General features: G+C 43.6%; 1 protein-coding gene across 1 annotated transcript in view; it reads right to left on the bottom strand.

Moving 5' to 3' along the window:
- The window catches only part of LOC111977951 (inactive heparanase-2-like), a 49,916-nt gene that overhangs the window by 11,952 nt on the left and 28,292 nt on the right, over window positions 1-9,672 (bottom strand). The window contains exons 5-6 of the mRNA XM_070448706.1: window positions 9,423-9,568; window positions 1,008-1,154 (exon numbers count right to left, since the gene is read on the bottom strand). Coding sequence (XP_070304807.1) covers window positions 1,008-1,154; window positions 9,423-9,568 — 293 coding nt within the window. The remainder of the gene's footprint in view (window positions 1-1,007; window positions 1,155-9,422; window positions 9,569-9,672) is intronic.

Below are 9,672 nucleotides of genomic sequence, written 5' to 3'. Positions count from 1 at the left end.
CTAAGTTGGACTTTCAGGTCAGTGTGTGTGTGTGTTTGGTGTGTGTGTGTGTGGTGTGTGGTGTTGTGTTGTGTGTGTGTGTGTGTGTGTGTGTGTGTTGTGTTGTGTTGTTGTGTGTGTGTGTGTGTGTGTGTGTGTGTGTGTGTGTGTGGGTGTGTGTGTGTGTGTGTGCGTGTGTCTTGTCAGGTCAGTGTGTGTGTGCTGTGTGCGTGTGTCTTGTCAGCAGTGTGTGGTGTGGTGTGTCTTGTCAGGTCTAGTATATGGACAGGATACTCTATAATAGAGCAGTGTGGATGTTTGATCAGAAAACAAGCGTTCCATGAAGCTCTGCTCTGTCTGTATAGCCCCTGTCTGTATAGCCCCTGTCTGTGTAGCCCTCTGTCTGTGTAGCCCTCTGTCTGTGTAGCCCTCGTCTGTTACCTCTGTTTGTGTAGCCCTCTGTTTGTGTAGCCCTTCTGTCTGTTGTAGCCCTCTGTCTGTGTAGGCCCTCTGTCTGTGTAGCCCTCTCTCTGTGTAGCCTCTGTCTCTTGTACCTCTCTCTGTGTACCCTCTTCTGTGTAGCTCTCTGTTTGTGTAGCCCTCTGTCGTGTAGCTCTCTGTTTGTAGCCCTCTGTCTGTTATCCATCGCATTGATCAGCAGGATATATTATAGAGACAGGGAGAAATATAGAGAAATGGAGGAGAGAGAGAAAGATAGAAATGGAGTGTGTGTGAAAAAGAAGACCATGAAAACCAGTAGAAAGGAGAGTGTGTGTGTGTGTGTGTGTGTGTGTGTGTGTGTGTGTGGTGTGTGTGTTGTGTGTGTGTTTGTGTGTGTGGTGTGTTGTGTGTGTGTGTGTGTGTGTGTGTGGTGTGTGTGTGTGTGTGTGTGTGTGTGTGAATGTCAGACCCCTCCCACTGGCACACACTGGTTAAATCAACTTTTTTCCATGTCAGTTCAATGAAAATACGTTGAACCAATGTGGAATAGACATTGAATTGACGTCTGTGCCACAGTGGACTGCTACAGACCTGGCGTGTAGTCCGTCTGTCCATAGGGCTGTACCAGGTACTGATGGACAGTCATGTTACGTAAGGTTCCCAGCTTGATTTTCTTCCTCGACCGATGCAGGTTGATGATATAGATCGTTATGGATCCTCTCACGTAGTTACGACTGGAAGGAAAGAATAAAGAGAAGTATTTCTAAATTTAAAAGCGAGTAAAGATAAACACAAATATTGGTTTTCATGGTCTTCTTTTTCTACCACACACACACACACACACACACACACACACACACACCACACACACACACACACACACACACAACACACACACACACCACACACACACACCCACACACACACACACACACACACACACACACACACACACACACACACACACACACACACTGCAGCGACAGAGAGACAGACACAGGAAGTTCTTTGACTAGACCTTGTGCTCTCTCACTACCTTTTCTCATATCTCTAGCGAAATCTTAAGGGCCTTTATAGTGTCTTCCTCCGAGCACAACAGAACCTTCAATAACTAACTAGGAGAAGAGTCCTTTTAAAGAAGAGGAAAGCCTTTGAAATGTTACCTGGTATGTCAGGGATGGAACAATGCTGCCACCCGCCAATTTAATAACAGGAGCAAAGAGTTGAAGAAGACGGGTCAATCTGAACGTGTTCCAAGCATTCCATAAACTCTATGTAATCTAGTTCTCTCTTCATTAGAATCTCTAAACATGTCATCTATTTTTTGTATGTACAATTTATTATAAAGCCGTCAATCAGAAGTTGAAACAATAACAAATGGTGGTGCTGGAAAAGTGCAATCCCCTTTCAGAGACAGAGCTGTGGGAGGCAAGGAATGATCATCCCTGCTATCAAAATGAGATTTTAACAACTGTTTTGAGGCTATATGGTGTTTGTTTACATTTACTTTGACAAACATTGGAGTAAAACAAGGTTATATGTTGGGTTGTGATGGGTACGACAGTTGAACTAAACTTATGATGTATTTATATGTTATACTGTATTCTTCAACAATCAATTAGGTACATATCACTAATGTATAAGTTAACTGTATTCTTCAACAATCAATAGGTACATATCACTAATGTATAAGTTATTACTGTATTCTTCAACAATCAATAGGTACATATCACTAATGTATAAGTTATACTGTATTCTTCAACAATCAATAGGTACATATCACTAATGTATAAGTTTTACTGTATTCTTAACAATCAATAGTACATATCACTAATGTATAAGTTATACGTATTCTTCAACAATCAATAGGTAATATCACTAATGTATAAGTTATACTGTATTCTTCAACAATCAATAGGTACATATCACTAATGTATAATTGTTATACTGTATTCTTCAACAATCAATAGGTACATATCACTAATGTATAAGTTATACTGTATTCTTTCACAATCAATAGGTACATATCACTAATGTATAAGTTATACGCTATTCTTCAACAATCAATAGTTACATATCACTAATGTATAAGTTATACTGTATCTTTCAACAATCATAAGTACATATCACTAATTGTATAAGTTATACTGTATTCTTCAACAATCAAAGTACAATAATCAAACTAATGTATAAGTCCAGAAATGGATGTAGCAACTGCAGATTGTCCTGTTAAACAGTTTGATGTAATTGCCCTCGTTGCCTTGTTTCTAGATATGTACAGCAATTTATACTGTCAAATATGCCCAGATGAAGGGATCTGAGATGTTTTGATATGATCAGAACCTAAGACCTGAAGATCCCTACTCAACATCACATTCCAGGTCAGTTGGAGAGTGTGAAAGTGTGGGACAGACAATACAGCATGAGTCCCAGTCTCTGGAACAGAGTGCTGAGACAGGACTTAGGAGATTTTAGCCAAAGGTAAATATCTACAAGAGAAAGATAAGGCAAACATGAAAACATGTAATAACCTGTCTAATGTGAAGGAGGATCAACACAACTGGATGGTACCATATGTTTCTGTGTGTCTGTGTGTGGTGATACCATATGTTTCGTGTGTCTGTGTGTGGTGATCCATATGTTTCTGTGTGTATGTGTGTTGGTGATACCATATGTTTCGGGTGTCTGTTGTGTGGTGATACCATATGTTTCTGGTGTCTGTGTGTGGTGATAGCATATGTTTCTGTGTGTCTGTGTGGGTGATACCATATGTTTCGTGTGTCTGTGTGTGGTGATACATATGTTTCTGTGTGTCTGTGTGTGGTGATACCATATGTTTCGGGTGTCTGTGTGTGGTGATACCATATGTTTCTGGTGTCTGTGTGTGGGTACCATATGTTTCTGGGTGTCTGTGTGGGTGATACGCATGTTCTGTGTGTACTGATTGGTTGATACATACTGTTTCTGTGTGTCTGTGTGTGGTATACATATGTTTCTGTGTGTCGGTGTGTGGTGATACTATGTTTCTGTGTGTCTGTTGTGTGTGATACCATATGTTTCGGGTGTCTGTGTGTGTGATACCATATGTTTCTGGGTTGTCTGTGTGTGGTGATACCATATGTTTCTGGTGTCTGTGTGTGGTTACATATGTTTATGTTGTCTTTGTGGTGATACCATATGTTTCTGGTGTCTGTGTGTGGTGATACCATATGTTTCTGTGGTGTCTGTGTGTGGTGATACCATAATGTTTTGGGTGTCGTGTGTGGTGATACCATATGTTTTCTGTGGTGTCTGGGTTTGTGTGTGATACCATATGTTTCTGGGTGTCTGTGTGTGGTGATACCATATGTTCTGGTGTCTGTGTGTGGTGATACCATATGTTTCTGGCGTGTCTGTGTGTGGTGATACCATATGTTTCTGGTGTCTGTGTTGGTTGATACCATAATGTTTCTGGGTGTCTGTGTGTGGTGATACCATATGTTTCTGTGTGTCTGTGTGTGGTGATACCATATGTTTTGGTGTCTGTGTGTGGTATACCATATTTTTGGTGTCTTGTGTGTGGTGATACCGGCATTATGTTTCTGTGTGTCTGTGTGTGGTGATACCATATGTTTCTGTGTGTCTGTGTGTGGTGATACCATTATGTTTCTGTGTGTCTGTGTGTGGTGATACTAATGTTTCTGGGTGTCTGTGTGTGGTGAATTACCATATGTTTTCGGGTGTCTGGTGTGGTGATACCATATGTTTCTGTGTGTCTGTGTGTGGGTGATACCATATTGTTTCTGGGTGTCGTGTGTTGGTGATACCATATGTTTCTGGGTGCTGTGTGTGTGAGTACCATGTTTCTGTGTGTCTTGGCATGATATCATATTTGCGAGGACCACATTGTTCAGGGTCAGTGTTGGGCTTTGTCAGACAGGTCCCGTCTCTGATCATCAATCTCTCTACTCTCGCCTTGTCTCTCTCTCCAGCTGTCTCTCTCTCCATCTGCTCACTTTCATCTTCTCTCTCCCATCTCTCTCTTTTTTGGATCGGTCTCACTCTCCATCTCTCATCTCTTTCTCCATCTCTCTCTCACTCTCCATCTCTCTCACCATCTGTATCACTCTCCATCTGTCTCACTCTCCGTCTCACTCTCCATCTCTCTCTCCATCTGTCTCTCTCACGGCTTCTGGTTTTTGTTCACTCTTTGTCTCTACATCTCATCGTACATCAAAGAAACACTAAGCAGACACACAGAGATCCTATTCAAGTGACTTGAATAAATTCAAACGAACACTCTGTTGACAGAGAACAGAACCAAGGTTGGTCACGTCTGTATACAGAAACCAGTGTCTGTCTGTCTGTCTGTCTTCGTGTCAGACAGTGTAATTGGTCAGGCCTGGAGAGTTTCTTCTGTTTAACTATTGGAGCCTTATGCCTCATGCCAAACATTGCTTAGGGCTGGGTTGGATCAGACAGAGAGAGCTGGAGGGATAGATACCCGTAGATTAGACAGAGAGATGGAGAGAGGGATAAAGACAGTCCAGGATTTCCAAAATGATGAGGTTCTGAGGCATTAGAAGCAGGAACGTAAACAATCCTTCACGTTGTTTGATGTTGGAGCATCGTTTCATAGTGAAACAGACCATGCTAACCGCTAAATGTCTGGAAGGCTGGAAACCGCTGACTGGCTATCCGGATAGAATAATACAATACCCTTGATAGCAAAATAGTAATGGAACTGCCAACAGAGTAAAGAGGATAGATGTTGAGATCCAGATATAAGTCCCTTGCCAGGGGCTACAGACTCCCCTCATAAGAGGCGATAGTCACCGTCCTATCCTTCCAGGTACCAGATGGAAAGCACTTGATGACAACCATTTCATATATCTGCAGATCTGTCAACAGGCTACACCATAGGTTGCAGATCAGATGTGAGGTATATCTATATCTGTATCAGTAGATACAGTCTCTAGAGAGTACTCTTTGCGCCAAACCTGTAACTATGATAGAATAGACGACTATAGACAAATCCAATTGCTTGGAGCAGGGGATAGAGATCAAAGAAAATGTTCACCAGCAAAGACGGAAGACTGATACTCCCTTATATGTGTTAATTGTATATTTAATATATACAGTGCCTTCAGAATGTTATGTTACAACCTTATTCTAAAATGGACTAAATAAAACCATTTCTTCAGCAATCTACACACAATAGCCCATAAAAACAAATAGAAAAACGTTTTTAGAAATGTTTGCAAATTTATTTAAAAAAAAAAAACATTTTATTAGTCACATGTGCCTCACAGTGAAATGCTTACTTATGAGCCCCTAACCAACAATGCAGTTTAAAAAAATACGGATAAGAATAAGAAATAAAAGTAATAAGTAATTAAAGAGCAGCAGGAAAATAACAATAACGAGACTATATACAGGGGGTCAATGTGTGGGAGCACCGGTTAGTTGAGGTAATATGTACATGTAGGTAGAGTTATTGAAGTGACTATGTATAGATGAGAACAACAGAGAGTAGCAGCAGTGTAAAAAAAGGGGGGGGGGGGGGCAATGCAAATAGTCTGGGTAGCCATTTGATTAGATGTTCAAAAGTCTTATGGCTTGGGGGTAGAAGCTGTGTAGAAGCCTCTTGGAGCTAGACTTGGCACTCCGGTACCGCTTGCCGTGCATAGCAGAGAGAACAGTCTATGACTAGGGTGGCTGGAGTCTTGGACAATTTTTAGGGCCTTCGTCTGACACCGCCTGGTATAGAGTCAATGGATGGCAGGAAGCTTGGCCACAGTGATGTACTGGGCTGTTCGCACTAACCTCTGTAGTGCCTTGCGGTCGGAGGCCGAGCAGTTGCCATACCAGGCAGTGATGCAACCAGTCAGGATGCTCTCGATGGTGCAGCTGTAGAACCTTTTGAGGATCTGAGGACCCATGCCAAATCTTTTCAGTCTCCTAAGGGGGATTAGGTTTTGTCGTGCCCTCTTCACGACTGTCTTCGTGTGTTTGGACCATGTTAGTTTGTTGGTGATGTGGACACCAAGGAACTTGAAGCTCTCAACCTGCTCCATTACAGCCCCGTCGATGAGAATGGGGGCGTGCTCGGTCCTCTTTTTCCTGTAGTCCACAATCATCTCCTTTGTCTTGATCACGTTGAGGGAGAGGTTTAAGTCCAGGCACCACACGGCCAGGTCTCTGACCTCCTCCCTATAGGCTGTCTCATCATTGTCGGTGATCAGGTCTACCACTGTTGTGTCGTCTGCAAACTTATTGATGGTGTTGGAGTCGTGACTGGCCATGCAGTCATGAGTGAACAGGGAGTACAGGAGGGGACTGAGCATGCACCCCTGAAAGGCCCCTGTGTTGAGGGTCAGCGTGGCAGATGTGTTGTTACCTACCCTTACCACCTGGGGGCGGCCCGTCACAAAGTCCAGGATCCAGTTGCAGAGGGAGGTGTTTAGTCCCAGGGTCCTTAGCTTAGTGATGAGCTTTGAGGGCACTATGGTGTTGAACGCTGAGCTGTAGGAAATGAATAGCATTCTCACATAGGTGTTCCTTTTGTCCAGGTGGGAAAGGGCAGTGTGGAGTGCAATAGAGATTGCGTCATCTGTGGATCTGCTGGGACGGTATGCAAATTTGAGTGGGTCTAGGATTTCTGGGATGATGGTGTTGATGTACCTTATTTAAGTATTCAGCCCCTTTGCTATGAGACTCAACATTGAGCTCAGGTGCATCCTGTTTCCATTGATCATCCTTGAGATATTTCTACAACTTCATTCGAGTCTGCCTTTGGTAAATTCAATTGATTGGACATGATTTGGAAAGGCACACACCTGTCTATATAAAGTCCCACAGTTGACAGTGCATGTCAGAGCCAAAACCAAGCCATGAGGTTGAAGGAATTGTCCGCAGAGCTCCGAGACAGGATTGTGTCGAGGCACAGATCTGGGGAAGGGTACCAAAAGATTTCTGCAGCATTGAAGGTCCCCAAGAACACAGTGGCCTCCATCATTCTTAAATGGAAGAAGTTTGGAACCACCAAAACTCTTCCTAGAGCTGGCCGCCCGGACAAACTGAGCAATCGGTGGAGACGGGCCTTGGTCAGGGAGGTGACCAAGAACCCGACGGTCACTCTGACAGAGCTCTAGAGTTCCTATGTGGAGATGGGAGAATGTTCCAGAAGGACAACCATCTCTATGGCACTCCACCAACCAGGCCTTTATGGTAGAGTGGCCAGACAGAAGCCACTCCTCAGTAAAAGACACATGACAGCCCGCTTGGAGTTTGCCAAAAGGCACCTAAAGACTCTCAGACCATGAGAAACAAGATTCTCTGGTCTGATGAAACCAAGATTGAACTCTTTGGCCTAAATGCCAAGCGTCACGTCTGGAGGAAACATGGCACCATCCCTAGGGTGAAGCATGGTGGTGGCAGCATCATGCTGTGAGGATGTTTTTCAGCGGCAGGGACTGGGAGACTAGTCAGGATCGAGGCAAAGAACGGAGAAAAGTACAGAGAGATCCTTTAATGAAAACCTGCTCCAGAGCGATCAGGACCTCAGACTGGGGGCGAAGGTTCACCTTCCAACAGGACAACGACCCTAAGCACACAGCCAAGACAATGCAGGAGTGGCTTCGGGACAAGTCTCTGAATGTCCTTGAGTGGCCCAGCCAGAGCCAGGACTTGAACCCGATTGAACATCTCTGGAGAGACTTGAAAATAGCTGTGCAGCAACGCTCCCCATCTAGCCTGATAGAGCTTGAGAGGATCTACAGAGGAATGGGAGAAACTCCCCAAATACAGGTGTGTGTAGATTGATGAGACATTTTTAAATCCATTTTAGAATAAGGCTGTTACTTAACAAAATGTGGAAAAAGTCAAGGGGTCTGAATGCTTTCCGAATAATATTCTAGTTATTGCATATAGATAGTGTAGTGTGTGGAGTAGGGTGAACAGTTGTAACTGAGCCGTGTGTGTAGGTGGGACAGAGGGCATTAAGTCTAGCCTGGTGCTGAAAGCTCTGCTGACCTGATACACATCTCATACGGCTGGGTTAAATGATAACCTTGAACAGGGGGAACAGCGGGACGGTGCTGCTCTTTATCTAGTCTGGCACAGACGTCCCTATTGTACCTACCCCTCCGTTTCCCCTCACCCTCCCCCCAAAACTCCCTCCAACCAGGATAAAGGACTGGCACACCTGTCACCGCCGCTTTCACGAAGAGAACAGTCCCTCACACGCCTGATAAGTGATACCTGTTAAGTTTTATGGCCTGGCCTCAGAAAGACTGAGGTGCCTGGACGACGGTTATTTATGAGCTGTAGTTACAGGCAGACTAGGTAGAATTGTGGAAGACTGGGTTATTGGTGTGATTTAGTATGGCTAGAGTTGCTTATTAATGGGCTATAGCAGAGATCATCAACTAGATTCAGCCACGGGACGATTTCTTTCGGCTGTTCAGGGGGCCGGAACTATATTACAAATAATCTGTAGACTGCAAATTGACCACAAGAAGCCCAAACAGATATATAATGTTTGACTAAAATACAATCATTTTAAACCTTGCTTACAATTATATACGATCACGTGTCTCTCTATTATGGAATACTTGGGAACAAATTTCTTAAATTGAAATGACTTGGAGCTGACTTCCTGGTGTTTTTACAGTCTATTATGTCCAACAATTAAAATCTCTTGGAGCTGACTTCCTGGTGTTTTTACAGTCTATTATGTCCAACAATTAAAATATATATATATAGATGATTATTATTTTWTTTTTTTTGAAGTTTTGGGGGGGAACCTGGGTTATAGTATGGGAGAGACTAGAAACTGTGCCTCAGGTGTATTGAGAATGTAACACCAAGGGAAGGAAGATGGGACAACAAAGCTATAGAAGTCTAAGCTGTGATTGCTTTTTAGCCACCCAGCTAATTCTTGTCCTTAGGCCAAAATTGTACTGACAAAGTGGTACTTTTTGAAGCTGGTATAGTGTACTGTATATGGCTGTAGTTTTTACTTGTGGAAGCTGGTACAATGTGCGTAGATCCGTAGTTTGTCTCGTATAACCCTCCCTGGTCGTGGTTTCCTCTGCAAGCCTGCTACCCGCACTGCCAACACCCTGGGACCGACCAGACGCTTGAACACCAGGGACAACCAGTAGTCCTGGAAAACACAGACAGACAGACAGACAGACAGACAGACAGACAGACAGACAGACAGACAGACAGACAGACAGACAGACAGACAGACAGACAGACAGACAGACA

Source organism: Salvelinus sp. IW2-2015, linkage group LG18, assembly GCF_002910315.2.
Source record: "Salvelinus sp. IW2-2015 linkage group LG18, ASM291031v2, whole genome shotgun sequence".
Taxonomy (NCBI): domain Eukaryota; kingdom Metazoa; phylum Chordata; class Actinopteri; order Salmoniformes; family Salmonidae; genus Salvelinus; species Salvelinus sp. IW2-2015.
Note: the sequence above shows the minus strand (reverse complement) of the source record. Positions and strands in the feature narration are given on the sequence as shown.